General features: G+C 44.4%; 1 protein-coding gene across 3 annotated transcripts in view; it reads left to right on the top strand.

Moving 5' to 3' along the window:
* tenm2a (teneurin transmembrane protein 2a) overlaps positions 1-15,298 on the top strand; it is a 156,010-nt gene extending 140,712 nt beyond the window's left edge. For all 3 annotated transcript variants that reach the window (XM_085937078.1, XM_085937066.1, XM_085937072.1), the window contains 20 exons: positions 197-458; positions 730-997; positions 2,076-2,219; positions 2,905-3,154; positions 3,278-3,298; positions 3,423-3,652; positions 5,008-5,162; positions 5,465-5,566; positions 5,786-5,959; positions 6,048-6,691; positions 6,941-7,116; positions 8,659-8,894; positions 8,984-9,280; positions 9,373-9,930; positions 10,021-10,290; positions 10,422-10,832; positions 12,084-12,194; positions 12,289-12,556; positions 12,773-12,903; positions 12,993-15,298. In XM_085937078.1, coding sequence (XP_085793204.1) covers positions 197-458; positions 730-997; positions 2,076-2,219; positions 2,905-3,154; positions 3,278-3,298; positions 3,423-3,652; positions 5,008-5,162; positions 5,465-5,566; positions 5,786-5,959; positions 6,048-6,691; positions 6,941-7,116; positions 8,659-8,894; positions 8,984-9,280; positions 9,373-9,930; positions 10,021-10,290; positions 10,422-10,832; positions 12,084-12,194; positions 12,289-12,556; positions 12,773-12,903; positions 12,993-13,730 — 5,446 coding nt within the window. In that variant the 3' untranslated portion in view covers positions 13,731-15,298. The remainder of the gene's footprint in view (positions 1-196; positions 459-729; positions 998-2,075; positions 2,220-2,904; positions 3,155-3,277; positions 3,299-3,422; positions 3,653-5,007; positions 5,163-5,464; positions 5,567-5,785; positions 5,960-6,047; positions 6,692-6,940; positions 7,117-8,658; positions 8,895-8,983; positions 9,281-9,372; positions 9,931-10,020; positions 10,291-10,421; positions 10,833-12,083; positions 12,195-12,288; positions 12,557-12,772; positions 12,904-12,992) is intronic.
* Positions 15,299-15,983: the final 685 nt, after the last annotated feature.

Here is a 15,983-nt window from a genome sequence, read left to right as displayed (position 1 = left end):
CATTCTTGGATCTTGCCTTCAGATGGATTTATTTCACTTTTATTCCAGGGTTTGTTTGTTGAATTATTCCTAAAGCAGCAGTATACTTATTGTATAAGGAGAAGCACTGTCATGTTTTAGTCCGTGTAACATTTCATCCTCTGCAGCGCTCCCCATCTGTACCTCATTGCCGTCCTCTCCTTGCAAACCTCTCCAGGTTTGACCTGATAGCTAATGGTGGTGCATCACTGACCCTGCGATTCGAACGCGCCCCCTTCCTGAGCCAGGAGCGCACCGTGTGGCTGCCCTGGAGCCAGTTTTATGCTATGGACACTGTGGTGCTTAAGACAGAAGAGAACACAATCCCTGGCTGTGACCTGAGTGGCTTCATCAGGCCTGATCCTCTTGTGATTGCCTCCCCTCTCTCCTCCTTCTTCAGCTCCAAGCCAGGGGAGAAACCCATCATACCGGAGACACAGGTGCAGTACCACTGACCCCTGGCAGCCGGCTAATCCTCCTTCGGGTTCCCTCGCTCCTTTCCTGCTCCCCTTATGCCTGCCTTATGGCTCTCTTTCTACTTTCGCTTCAAAAGATTCCCTCTTTCCCTCGTTTCCTCCTTCTCTATTTCCTTATATTTTCCCTGCTTCTGTCCCTCAGCCGTCAGTGGAACCGTGACCTTCATTATTCCCCCCTCTCGCTAATCCCTCCCCTAATCCCTTTCTCTTGTCATCTCCTCTCTGTGTCTTCCAGGTGCTGCATGAGCAGATCGAGCTGCCTGGCACAAGTCTAAAGCTGTGCTACCTAAGTTCGAGGACACAGGGATACCGCTCCCTGCTCAAGGTGACCATGACCCCTGCCGTGGTGTCCATGGGTCTCCTCAAAGTTCACCTTATGGTGGCGGTGGAGGGCCACCTCTTTCAGAAGTGGTTCCATGCCTCGCCTAATTTGGCCTACACTTACATCTGGGATAAGACTGATGCGTACGGACAGAGGGTCTACGGCCTTTCCGAGGCTGTGGGTGAGTATAGGGGACGAGAGGAATTTTAGTTGCAAAGGGACGAGGGCTTTTTTTCTTCCAAACCTTACACATACTCAGAAGATTAGAAACTTTGCCAGTAATGGCATACGGGGTATGACAGGGTGAGAGAGTTCTAATTAGGGAGCCTGAAAGAGAGATTATACACCAGAAACTCAGCCTCAATCCACTATGCAGTATAGCCACAGCTAAGTGGCCTTTTCTCCTATGTCTATTTTTCATTGAGACTGCATTTGGTTCAACCAGTCAGCCGGAACTTTGGAGAAGGGTTATTAGCCATCAGAGTGAGTTAGCAGCATGCGGAGTCCTCGCTGATATTACATTCTGCTGTCACAATCACTTGTCAGCCCAAGAAAGCACAGACACCACCACCATTGACTATAATCATTAAAGCGCTTCATTTGGGGAAACCCTTTTACTTCTTGATGCATAATTTTCCAGGAATGTCAACTCTTATCAAGCATCTTTGTGGTTGAGTAGATTTTCCTGTGATCAGATATGAGCATAGGTATGTTGGAAAAGGAAGCCACCCCTGGTATCATTTTAGGCCCCGGCACTTTAAAGTCACAAATTAAAAGGTCTATTTACTTGAGCCCGTGTCAATCATGGTTCCTGGTTCTCTTTGCTCCCCTTTACTGCAACCCTGTCTCCGAGTTAGCGTGTAACCACATTTTTCCATCCAATACTGTATTTCCTCATATGCAGTGGCGTCTGTCTTAAATAAATACAGCATCTTAACTCAGCCCAACCCACTACTATTTTACCCTTTCCTGAATCAGATACCTATCCTCAATTGTGAATCCGGGCAGAATTTTTTTTTTTTAACAGTCAGTATGGCCTGTAATTTTAAAGGTCCTCCAGGCAATCAATCCAATTAACACAATTTCCGATTGATTTAGCAGCATTTGAGAGTGTTAGTAAGGTGTTATTGCAGAGTTAGGTAAAGGTGCTAACTAGCTTTGGTGGGGTGAGGTTTTGCTCTTGGTTTTTTTTCGTATTGATCCAGCACTTTTCTTTGTCTCACCTATTTCCTCTGTTTCCTTAACTTTCAAATACGCAGTGTCTGTGGGCTACGAGTACGAGTCATGTGCAAGTCTCATTTTATGGGAGAAAAGGACTGCCATGTTGCAAGGTTATGAACTGGATTCCACTAATCTCGGTGGCTGGTCACTGGACAAGCACCATATACTCAACACACGAAGCAGTAAGTATGCAAGCATATTGAGTGGAGACTTTATCTTCAGATTCAGTTGACTTTTTATGACACCTTTAGAGTTATTCCAAATATGTGTCAGTTTCACCTTAACACTGCTTGAAATATGTGAATTGCAGGTGATAGTTTCTCCTCGACAGTTATGAATATTTTCTGCTTGGTTTCATATCCACTCATGCTATACAACATCAAAGTGTGCCAAGTCATTTCATTTCAATTAAATATGCAATGTGTATCCTTTTAAATGTTAGCTACATAGTTAGTCATATCATCGGTGCAATGGTGCGTAATGAAACCTCTGCACTCAACATAAAAACGAATGCATCTTCATTGTGCCCGGGAAAGTCAAGTTTACTGAGTTTGAGACTGCGTCGCGCCTCATGGGGCGTACTGACAGATGGTCACGTGAAAAATTGGTCACAAAAAGCAGACTAGATTTTGGACTCACAAAACGCAGGTGTAACGAAATTTTAGTGGATTTGATCAAGGCGCAGGTAGACAAGAGTCTGCCATTCTTGGATGTGTGTGGTGGAAATCTCCCAATTTGCTCATAAATAGCGTGGAACAAAAAAAAATAATTGAAAAATCTATTATATTTATAATCTTAAAGATATTTGAATAGCACTCACTGATGTGTGAAGTCACCACTTATGATCTTTATTATCTGCATGTGCAGGCATTGTTCATAAGGGAAGCGGAGAAAACATCTTTGTGACGGAGCAGCCTCCTGTTATCAGCAGCGTTATGGGCAACGGTCGCAGACGAAGCATCTCCTGCCCCAGTTGTAACGGCCTTGCGGATGGGAACAAGCTACTCGCACCGGTTGCCTTGGCGATGGGCATCGATGGCAGTCTCTATGTGGGGGACCTCAACTTTGTACGCAGGGTTTTTCCATCCATGAACACCACTGGCATCCTAGAATTAAGGTAAAAACAGCACATTAAAGTCAATGTTAGTGTAAGAAAACCAAAATGTTGGGGGATTATCAGTTAGACGCGTACAGACCTTTTTGATTAATAATTGCTTTATTTTGTGTTTCTTCTTTGCAGGAACAAAGATTTTAGACACAGGTAGGATGGTTTTATCCAACATGTCTGTAATACAAGTGAAAGTACTTGAAACTGTGATTGATAATGCAAAATTAAGGCTATTAAAGCCTAACATGATGACTGTTTTTTTTTCCATCCCCAACAGTAATAACCCGACCAATAAGTACTTCCTGGCAGTTGATCCGTTATCTGGGGCATTGTTCATCTCAGACACCAACTCCCGAAGAATTTACAGAGTTCGCTCATTAACAGGCGGCCGCCTGCTGTCTGACAATGCTGAGGTTGTGGCTGGAACGGGAGAGCAGTGTCTGCCCTTTGATGAACGCTGCGGCGATGGCGGCAAAGCCACTGAAGCTACACTTATGAGCCCAAAAGGTGAGCGGCTCAGCAGAAGTGCAATGAGCCCATGTGGAGCTGGCAAACGGTATATTTAGTCATGATTACAGAGCCGCCATTACATTCATTTATTCTGATTGATCTCATTCTTCAGATTTGTATGTAATCAGATGATGAATGAGGATAACTGCGGGTAATGGTTTTCATTATTTTCACTTTAGCAAAGGCGCTTATTCATGCAAGCCATTGTGTCCATCATTTCGGTGCACAATGCATGAAGATTGCTGTATTGCAATTTTTCATTACTTCTGCTATAGAAGTCGCTTTTCCATTTCATTTTGATATAACTTTTGTTTTCATAAAGATTGGTATTTTTTATTGAATGAAGTTCTCCATTCAACGTGATCATACCCATAAGTATGATGAAGTCAAAATAATTTGTTGAATTGTATTACAGTAAAAAAGTAAAATCCTTTTTCATAGTCATTTAGCCGCTAATTTCAACAGGAAACTCATGTTTAAGCCTTGGGGGAGGTGTGTGCTCACGATGCTCTTGTTTTTTGCGGTTTTCTTCGACATACAATTTGTCCGTAACTTAGCAGGGCGACGACAAAAGCAGGACATAAATCAGGTTAATGAAAAACTTAATACTGTAATGGAATCATTTTAGTGGATTATTGGATCTATGAACAATGACACCAAACTGTCAAGGGTGTCACGTCGTCACAGTTCCCTACAGTGACACTAATGCTGCCATGTAGCATATACCGTAATGAGTTCACAGGTGTACCTATGCGTGTTACAGCTGATTGGAGAGCTAAAAAAGAGAGAATGCGTCACTCTTACCTGTCACCACCGTCTGTGCATACAATATTTGCTCTATCTTTCCCTGGCTGTGTTTCTCATTTGCTGTGTGCCCTTTGCTGTGCCCCCATCTGCTCTTCCAGAAGATATTTTGGAGCATGCTCGCCTGTTGGACTAGTAAGGCTGACACAGCACCACTTAAAGGAAAAAAATGGAGCAAATGGAGAAAAAAAAGTCAAGGCCGGGAATCGGGGTGAAAAGCGGGTGGTGGGAAAACAGTCGGTGCCTTGAAAAAAAAAAAAAAAAGCTACTTGCAATTTCGAATTTTCCTTTGGGAACAGCATTCACTCACTTCCTCAGTTGATGACTCATCCCAAAACTAACACTTATCAAAAAGTTCAGCAGCCACTCCATCACTGAATCACTTTGGTCCTTCTTATCCGATGAGAAATTGTGCGAATCAGCAGTGCGAGCTGCTATCCGTTTTCTGCAGGTAGAAAGACTGGGCTTTAATTGACTTAAGATGTCTCCCACTGTCATGAATTGTGAGTTATGAGTCCTCATTCACAGCTCTCCCTTGGCATTTGCAGGTATTGCCGTAGATAAAAATGGGCTCATGTACTTTGTGGACGCCACTATGATCCGGAAGGTGGACCAAAACGGTATCATCTCCACTTTACTGGGAGCCAACGATTTGACTGCCGTGCGACCACTGAGCTGTGACACCAGCATGGACGTGAGCCAGGTAAGAGAATCACTCAGAAGTGGGGAAGATGCGAAAGGTGATGGCATGATGGATGATGATCTAACCGCTTTGTGAGTGCTGAGCTATGACAATTGTGTGGACCGCAGCCAGCCGGTAAAGGACGTTCTGATTTAGGGACCTTTAAAGAGTCCACGGATAAGTGACTGAATGATAGGAGAGTAAGGACTGCACTTACTTAAAAAAATAATGCCACAACTTGGCATCTTTTCAAATTGTCATCATTAGTATTGTATTTTGTACTGTAGATTATCTGACGTTAAACTTGTGTATCTGCACGCTAGGTACGCCTGGAGTGGCCCACAGACTTAGCAGTGAACCCTATGGACAACTCTCTCTACGTCCTGGAGAACAATGTCATTCTGCGCATTACAGAGAACCATCAGGTTTGTACAACAATCTCTCCAAAACCAAGAAATATTCGACTGCAGCCGAACCTATAAGGTCAAACACGATGCTATCTCAAACGCTGCTTGACTTACTATTTATTCCATTTTTCCAAAGGAAAAATTCAAAATAGTATGTTGTAGGACAAATGAATTTGATGTATTTCTGGAGTTAATGCGCTTTAGGTTGTAAACGTGTTTTCATTGTCGTCCTGACAGGTGAGCATCATAGCAGGTCGACCTATGCATTGTCAGGTGCCAGGGATTGACTACAGCCTCAGCAAACTGGCAATTCACACTGCCCTTGAGAGTGCCACAGCCATCGCCCTGTCTCACACTGGCATTCTCTACATCGCCGAGACCGATGAGAAAAAGATTAACCGAGTTCGACAGGTATGTCCTGTCTGTCTTGTGCATTCTTTATATTCCTCAAGGTGGCAGTTTTTGTGTCCTTTGTGGTGACACTATATCTGTCTTTTAGGTAAGCACTAACGGAGAAATCTCACTTCTGGCTGGAGCTGCCTCCGACTGTGACTGCAAGAATGACGTCAACTGCAACTGCTTCTACGGCGACGATGGCTATGCCCCAGATGCTGGCTTGAACTCTCCTACTTCCCTGGCAGTGTCCCCTGACGGGACGCTCTTCATAGCAGACCTCAACAACATACGAATCAGAGCCGTTCGAGCCAATCGGCCCGGACCTGCCGTCTCTAACCCAGCTTTTGGGGGATCTGGTGGGGCGCGATATGAGGTGGCATCACCCAGGGAACAGGAGCTGTATGTATTCAATAGGGAGGGGCAGCACATCCAAACCATTAGTCTTGTGACGGGAGAGCCGCTCTATAACTTCACCTACGGTGCTGACGGAGAACTGGCAAGTCTGGTTGACAATTGCAACAATACAGTCAAAGTAAGGAGGGAAGGCCTAGGCCAGGGAGGGGGAGCCGGCCTGCTCCGGCTGGTGCTCCTCCCAGAGAATCAAGTGGTGACTCTCGGATTGGACCCTAGCGGAGGATTACGCAGTGTGTCAGCGGTGGGCCAAGAGGTGGCTCTCATGGGCTACAGCGGCAGCACAGGCCTGCTCGCCACCAAAGCTGATGAAACTGGATGGACCACGTTTTACCAGTGAGTTGACTTCTTTTTGCATCACCTCTCTCTTGTAATCGAAGAGAACCACATGCACTTCCGACACTGTTTACGCAGTATTATACTGCACCCTAGTGGCCGGTTTTAAATTACAGTCAAAAGCTTAAAAGGCCTGTCAAAGCTATTGCTCACTGAAGTACTGCATCTAACCACTTTTACATACTGAATGTTTGAGGCCAGGTCTGTTTCGACACATGTATTGATCCCATGAAATGTCTCATCTTTCAGGTATGACAGCGAGGGTCGCCTGACCAATGTGACGTACCCCACGGGCATGGTTACGAGTCTCCATCGTGAAATTGAACGCTCTATCACCATTGATATTGAGAGCTCCAGCAGAGATGACGACGTCACTGTTATCACCAACCTTTCCTCTGTGGAAGCCTCGTACACTGTGGTCCAAGGTAATGCAAATAAAGCAAGTGAACAGGAAATGTGGGCTCATGGCTCTGAATTGGAGAGAACGTATTGAATTACCTTTTTTTTATTATTCCGCTATGTATTTGAATATGATCACAGTGTCACATTCATTAATAGTGAATCCCATTCAGCATAAAGATAAAAATAAAGTTCTCGGCTCGATCCCATTTTCCCTTGGCTTACTGTATTTGGTATGGCCAAAGCTGAAGAACAAGGAAAGGAATTGTCACTTGACCCTCTGAGCAATGTGAGTATTGTGACAGCGAACAACGTGCTATAAGGCTCCAAGGCCTTGGGCCGAATACGATTGAGATGTATTCGGTGATGCTCCACCTGTGTTGTGGTGTGAGAGATGTTCAGAGAGCTGTAAGTAATTTATGGTTTCCACCACCCTGTGTGGGTTTTCAGTGCAGCTCTCTGGTGACATACTCACTTAACCATCTCCCGTTCTTCTGCTCTTTCTCGTTCTCTTCATTAACTCCTGCGCAGCAAATTCTCCTCAGCCCTCAAGGTCTCATTTCTCTCCCTTTCACCCCTCCTCCGTCTCCATTGCTTCTGTTTTATTACGAGCTTGTTCAGGCAGACGGTGCAGAAAAGATTTATCTAAGGGCTGTTGCTGCCAAGTCAGTGGGAAAAAAACATTCACTTGTCAGTTTGAGGCATTGTTAAAATGCGCCTGGAGCTTTATTACAAATTGGTCTTATGGATTACTGTCATTTATGGTGGAGTTTCAAAGGGAGGCACCAGCTGATCCCTCTCACCTTTTATAAATGAAAAAGAACACGCTTCCCCTTTCCTATCTGCCAGATAGTACTGAGCCCAAAACAATTTTATCTCCCTTTCAGTCACTTCACTGTGATTAAGATGTGTGTTCTCAGTCCTGGGAGAGAGAATTTAAGCTCAACATTAGACGTGGGCTTATCTGATTCCATTCTTGTGTTTGCCAGTGATTCATTACATAGTGGTGATAAGGACTATAGAGGGCTGCAGAGAGATGTCAGATTTTATTCCAAATACGATTGTTAGAATAGGATCCAGTTGGGTTAGTGATATATATATTTTTTTTGTAGCAGGTCCAATTTCATAACACAAATGCAGTATGTGGTTGTGTAGGAAGAACATGAATACATTTAAAACCATATGCTATCTATATCATATCATTGCTGTCTGTTAACTGATCATTAAGAATTCAGCCACTGGTGGAATTGATTGCTGTTGAATATTCCTGACAGAGGTTAAAACAAAGAATAATGCTAATGCAGAAAATTAACAGTTAAGGATAGATGTATTAAAAAAAAAAAAAAGACAGGCACAGGGCAATAACCTCAAATAATAAAATACTTACAATGTCAGTTCTATCATGGTTGTGTCTGCTATTGCAAATTATGGCATTGGGAAAATGATTTGAGTTGAATGCTGAAAGAGATAATCAGTTCTATATCACTTGCCGTGCCCTCTTTATTGGACTCACTGTATTATGGTCTGGCAATCATTCATGACATGGACCTTTTCCCCCTCCTCTAAAGATCAAGTAAGAAACAACTACCAAATGTGCAACAATGGGACCCTGAGAGTGATGTACGCCAATGGAATGGGCATAAGTTTTCACACAGAGCCCCACATCCTGGCAGGCTATGTCAGCCCAACCATCGGTCGCAGGAATATCACACTTCCCACAGACAATGGCCTAAACTCCATTGAATGGCGTCTGCGTAAGGAGCAGACCAAAGGGAAAATTACAGTGTTTGGAAGGAAACTAAGAGTGAGTTTAAACCTCGCATTAAACAGTACAAATACATATTTCCAAGTCATGGATCTAAGGATTCTTTGTAAATGTGTACTTTTCTCCAGGCACACGGTCGCAACCTCCTCTCCATTGACTTTGACCGTAACACACGCACGGAGAAGATTTACGATGATCATCGCAAATTTACACTACGCATCATGTACGACGCTCAGGGCCGGCCGGCTATGTGGTTGCCTAGCAGCAGCCTGGCAGTGGTCAATGTGTCCTACTCACCCACCGGTCAGCTTGTTGGCTTGCAGAGGGGGAGCATGAGCGAGAGAACTGAGTTTGATCCCCATGGCCGCATCCTGTCCCGCTCTTTTGTGGACGGGAAGGTTTGGAGTTACAGTTACCTCGATAAAGTAAGTAAAGTTATCACATTTGTTACGTTATGCAACAAAAAGTACCTACTTTGAATTTCACTTAAACTGCTTCTTGAATTCCTTTTGTCCAGTCCATGGTGCTGTTGCTGCAGAGCCAAAAGCAGTACATCTTTGAGTTTGATACCTCAAATCAGGTCACGGCTGTCACCATGCCAAGCGTCGCCCGCCACACCATGTTCACACACGTGTCCATCGGATACATCCGTAACACTTACAACCCGCCAGAGAGCAACGCCTCCATCATCCATGACTTCAGTGAAGACGGCAGGCCTCAGGCCACACATTACCTGGGCACCGGCCGCCGTGTCCTCTACAAGTACGGCAAGCTGGCCAAGTTGTCAGAGATTGTGTACGACAGCACCGCTGTGACCTTTGGCTACGATGAGACGGCCGGCGTGCTGAAGATGGTCAATCTACAAAGCGGCGGGTTCTCTTGTACCATCCGATATCGGAAAATGGGCCCACTCATCGACAAGCAAATTTATCGCTTCAGTGAGGAGGGAATGGTCAACGCAAGGTTTGACTACACCTACCACGACAACAGCTTCCGAATTGCAAGCATGAAGCCAGTCATCAGTGAAACGCCTTTACCTGTGGATCTCTACAGATATGATGAAATCTCCGGCAAGGTGCGCCATCTTTGCGCTAAAATATGGAAATTATTTGGTAGTACCAGTTTGGTCCTTGGATGACAAATAAATTATTTCTTTCTGTCCTAGGTGGAGCACTTTGGAAAGTTTGGAGTCATTTACTACGACATCAATCAGATTATCACTACAGCTGTTATGACGCTGAGTAAGCATTTCGACACCCACGGACGCATCAAGGAGGTCCAGTATGAGATCTTCCGTTCCCTCATGTACTGGATGACGGTGCAGTACGATAGCATGGGACGAGTGGTGAAGAGAGAGCTGAAAATCGGGCCCTACGCCAACACCACTCAGTATCGCTATGATTATGATGGAGACGGACAGCTCACTGGGGTCAAGGTGAATCATCCAAGAGTTCATAGCATGCACATTTATGATCTTGTGTTATCAGACACTGGACGGGCGATGCTCTGTTTTATGCGCAACTGCCACTGACATTAGACTCTGGTCTTTCTGTTTTTGTTATCTAGGTGAACGACTGGTCAACATGGCGTTACAGCTATGACTTGAACGGCAACCTTCATCTGCTGAACCCTGGGAACAGCGCTCGCATCATGCCGCTGCGCTATGACCTCCGTGATCGTATCACGCGGCTGGGAGATGTCCAGTACCGCTTGGACGAGGATGGCTATCTCAGCCAGCGTGGTTCTGACATGTTTGACTACAATTCAAAGGGTCAGCTGCTGAGGGCCTACAATCGGGGCCCGGGTGGCTGGAGTGTAGTTTATCACTACGATGGATTGGGCCGCAGGGTTTCGACAAGGAACAGCCTTGGACAGCACCTTCAATTTTTCTACGCTGACCTCAACCACCCTGCTAGGGTGACACACATTTTTAACCACTCCAGCTCAGAAATTTCATCACTCTACTATGATCTTCAGGTAACTGTGCTTGTGTACAGATATTATCTCTCCCAAACATAGCAATGGTTATTTAACTTTTACCAATGCTGCAGTATATCAATGTATGGACACACGAATGCATGTTTATCAAAGTTTACATGATCTAACCGTGTTACAAGTCATCTTTAGTTAAGCATGCTCACATGCACAACACAATGGATCATAGCCACAAGAAATGGGATGAAACCCTTGTCAGCTCAATGCCTATTTGCATTTTCAGTGAAGATATAGTTTTAAAAAGCCTTTAATAGGGAGAAAAAGGATGATGGTGGAATGGTAAAACATGAAATGCTTGGATGAGTCTAAATTATTGACCTTGTGATGGCCGCATCAGTGATAGCATAGACTGGATTAAGCGATGCAGTCATCGTGACTAGTGCCTACAGTTGAAGTTTATGGGGCTTATGTTATGATCTGCATTTGCTTCAATTTGTCCACTCAAGGTTCAGCAATGTAAAGAACCCAAAAGATGAATCGAATTGACAATATGTTAATAAATATATTTTGAATGATTCAGGGTGGGTCATGGAGTATGGAATATCTAAAAACATGCACATTGACCACCAGGGAGTCCAAATCTTTACGCATCAATGGATGAAAATTTGGCCACATTGTAAAGTTTTATTAGAATTTGTATTAGACCACAGGTGTCAAACTCAAGACCCGGGGGCCAGATACGGCCAGCCACATCATTTTATGTGGCCCGCATAAACAAATTGACAAAAGACAAAAGACAAATTGTGCATGAAATTCGTGTGTCATTACTAGAATTGCAAATTGTCTTCACTTTTAATTATATCTATTTTTTTTTACCAGTTTTTACTCGTCTGATTTGAAAACGAGTTATGTGTCAGTTTGTTTTGTAGTTTTTACTGTATATAATATGAGGTGCTCATACATTTATTTGGGTTGACAGTCATAATGGCCCTCCGAAAGAAGCTATGACTACAATGCGGCCCGCAAAAAAACAAGTTTGACACCCCTGTATTAGACATATGATACAAAAGTGCAATGGCTCTGAGTTATGTCCCCACCAACCTTTTTTCACTGTTCAAAAAATGCTTCTATGCTTCTGAAACTGTTCTTGTCACATGCTCGAATGACAAATCTTGATAAATAATCAGAAGGCGAGGCCTTTGTGTTGGGAAAGGCTAATGCTGAACGTTGGAGCGACAAGGTTAAAGCGATTTGAAAATATTTTCGCTTCAAATGTCATCTCTTTTATTTCAGGGCCATGTATTTGCCATGGAGGTAAGCAGTGGAGAGGAATACTACATCGCATCTGACAACACTGGCACACCGTTGGCTGTTTTTAGCAGCAATGGACAGATGATCAAACAGGTAATGGAAATGCAAAATTTTGATCAGTACAATTTTTTTATGTCATTTTCAAGTGTCCTCATACCAAAAACACGCCGCTGCTCCATTCACTCAGGTGCAATACACAGCATACGGGGAAGTTTACCTGGACTCCAACCCGGAGTTCCAGCTAGTGGTCGGATTTCATGGTGGTCTGTATGATGCCCTGACCAAGTTGGTCCACTTCACTCAGCGTGACTATGATGTCTTGGCTGGGCGCTGGACTTCGCCTGACTACAGCATGTGGCCCAAGATTGGGAAAGATCCCGCTCCATTTAATCTGTACATGTTCAAAAACAACAACCCCCTCAGTGACATGTTAGATGTGAAAAATTATGTCACAGGTAAGAAAAAAATAGAGCACAGTATACTTTATACACGTGTCACAGTTTCTTTTTTTTAAGTACTGGTACAGGTACTAAAAAACTTGTTTTTGCAACATGTTTTTGCATACCGATGTCTTTGAAAAATTCCTTTTCAAATAAGTCACATGATGGCCTGGCTACCCTGCATGAATTTGCCATTCAAAAATGTCATTTGCATTTTATCTGATGCTGTAGATGTGAAGAGCTGGCTGGTGATGTTTGGCTTCCAACTGAGTAACATAATCCCAGGGTTCCCTCGACACTCGCTTTACTTTGTGGAGCCACCCTACGAGCTGCAGGCTACGCAGCACTGTGAGAATGGACAGGTACTGATTGAGGAACCTGGGCTATGACAGTTATTGAGGTTTTTATCAAATGAAAAGCTCACAATCTTCTTCTTGTTTGTACTGTGTAGCTGATCACCGGTGTACAGCAAGCAGCCGAGCGTCACAACCAGGCATTCATGGCCCTTGAGGGTCGTCTTCTCAACAAGGAACGGCGAAGACGAAAGGAAAAGCCCGGCCACTGGTTCGGCACCAGCGCCCCCATCATAGGACGTGGAGTGATGCTGGCCCTCAAAGAGGGCAGAGTGGTGGCTGGCGTGTCATCTTTGGCCAGCGACGATAGCCGCAAAGTGGCTCTCGTGCTGAACGGCGCCCAGTACCTGGAAGGCACCCACTACACGCAGGACGGGAAGGACTGCCACTACTTTGTGAAAATTGGCTCAGCCGACAGCGACCTGTTGGCTTTGGGGCTTACAAATGGCCGCAAGTCATTGGAGAGCGGCATCAACGTGACGGTGAGCGGCCGCTCCAGGAGAGGGGTGACGGTGGAGTTTGCTGTGCCTTCGTTCGTTCTGAGCATTCGCTACGGACTCTCTGCTGACGTGGTGGATGAAGAGAAAGTAAGACTGTTGGAGTTGGCTCGCCAGAGGGCCCTGGCGGGTGCCTGGTCCAAGGAGCAGCAGAGGGCCAGAGACGGAAAAGGAGGCAGTCGCCTCTGGAACGAGGGAGAGCGACAACAGCTCCTGACGACAGGCAGAGTACAAGGCTACGATGGCTACTACGTGCTACCTGTGGAGCAGTACCCAGAACTAGCTGACAGCAGCAACAATATCCAGTTCCTCAGACAGAATGAGATGGGAAGGAGGTAACAGCCCACTATACGTTCGTCCCACTCCTCCTCAGCCCTTTTTTTGTCCTCTCCCCAGCCTCCTTAACCCTTTTCTCTGGAGATTTCATCAACAAACGGGGTTACTCATGGAAAGCTGCAGGGACTTTTGAAAAGAGTGACAAAAAATTCATATTAATCCAACTGCCACAGGCAAAACAAATCTAAAGTAACATTTCTTTGAAGAAAAAAAACTGAATAAGTGAGAAGGCACTACAGAATAAATAGGAAATTTCCCCTTTTTAAAAAAGATGATTGATATTTTCACCCATATTTTTTGGGTCACACTGGGAGCGCCCATTCAGTGGAGCTCCGCTGGCTCCTCTGTCTCTATAAGGACGCTGAAAGGAAAAAGACAAAAGATTGTGGAGTGCTCCATTGTGTTGCCATGACAACAACACAGCAAAGGAGGATACCAGAGACAGACGAGGCAATGTTTAAGAGTTTGTCCGGCACTTTGAGTCGTCACTTTGTCTCAGGCCTCCCATTGTCCATCACTAACTGAGCAGTCATGTGCTGCTGATGCGGCGCACATCCAAGCTAGCAACACACAAGCCCAAGGCCTCCATGAACTGCTACAAAAAGGACCAGAGAGTACACCATAAAAAGCTGAATGAAAAAAGATGGCTATATTTGTGGGCAGTGGCACTACACGGCATTGTTTATTTTAAACCGCCAGAAGAAACATGTTACTACATACATGTCCAATTACACTAAACTTCAGGATGTTGCGTGTTGATGCCGTAGATGCTGTAGTTTTGTGCGCTTCAGTCGCAGTAGGATTGTGAGACGTTCACCGAGGCACTTCTGTACAAAACCCACCGCTCACAGAGCCCAGGAAACATGCTAAGTTGGTATTTATTTTTCATTTACCCATTTTTTATTTATTTATTCTTAGTACTATATGACAATCATGAATGAGTCCGTCAGTTTAACTCAAAATGATCTTTGATGTATGAGTTTTTCTTTTGTAATTTATGTAATAAATGTTCATTTAGTTTTTTTGTATTATTTTAGATTGCTACCAGGGCAAATAATAGTCACTCTCTTAAAAAAATAATTTATGTAATAAAGTGTTTAAAAATGGTTTATACTCTAAATAAAAGTCTTTAAAACTGTGAAAATGATTTTTCAAGATATATTTCGATGTACAGTGTATAGATCTACCTTTATGCAGCACAGTAGACTATTGTTCAGAATATCGAGTTTTATATTTCTAAGAAGAAGTGGCTTGTAATGTGCAAAATCTTTGGCTGGTATTACAACTCTAGAGTTTTGTGGCACTCTAATATTGCATATCTACAGCATCGGTCTGCAGTTTTGATGTTAGGTTGTTTTTCTTTATTTCCTCCTCTGTATTTGGAAACAGACGGATGTCCAACCTAGATCCCAACATCAGTAGCAGTAATGGATCCTCCACACTGTGAAGAGACTCGTGATGGATGTCAAATTGTACCAAATCAGTATTATCAAAGGATAACGCGTACGCTCAGCAAATCGAGACTCTTCTGGGAACTTATGAATAAAACATGATTGTTTATTTCAACCCAATGATGTCTGGTTCACTTTCATCTGTTTTGTGTTGTTTTGTTTTTTGCAGTACACAGTAAATATTCATTCTCCCCCTCCCCTCCTTTTGTTGTTGCTAATTTCAGCGCTAAAGCAAGCAAGTTTCATTTCAAAGTAATCATAGCTGATGGTACCAGACATTATTCAACTGATGCTAACGGCTTGCCCCACAGAATACTTGTCTGTGGTGTGTGTGTGTGTGGGGGGGGGGGGGGGGGGCTGTGTGTGGGGGGGGTGTATTGTGGGTGGGTGTGGGTGGGTGTGTTCTGTGTTGGGTGTGGGGGTGTGGGGGTGGGGGGTTTGCTTGATGGGGTCCGCGTTCAGTGGGTAGATGGTTTTAACAGCCTGATGGAAAAAGCTGTTGCTCAATGTTGAAGTTCTCGATTTGAGAAAGCCGCGCCATTTACCAGAGGGGAGTGTGAAGAACAGGGCATGACCGGGGTGTGTAGAATCAGTACTGATGTTTTGGGCTTTTTTATTGAATTGACCAGTGTAGGTGTCTTCGAGGGAGGGCAATGTAGTCCCGATTATCCTCTCTGCCCCGTCCTCACCAGTGATGTACGGTGAGATTCATGACTTGGGGACTTGCTCCATGGAAGTTGACTTTCTGGAAATGGCCACCTTCATGGAAGTCTACTTCCTGGAAACGACCACCTCCATTATTTAA

The sequence above is a fragment of the Syngnathus leptorhynchus genome, chromosome 2, assembly GCF_054491065.1.
Source record: "Syngnathus leptorhynchus isolate UIUO chromosome 2, UIUO_Slep, whole genome shotgun sequence".
NCBI classification, from domain to species: domain Eukaryota; kingdom Metazoa; phylum Chordata; class Actinopteri; order Syngnathiformes; family Syngnathidae; genus Syngnathus; species Syngnathus leptorhynchus.
Note: the sequence above shows the minus strand (reverse complement) of the source record. Positions and strands in the feature narration are given on the sequence as shown.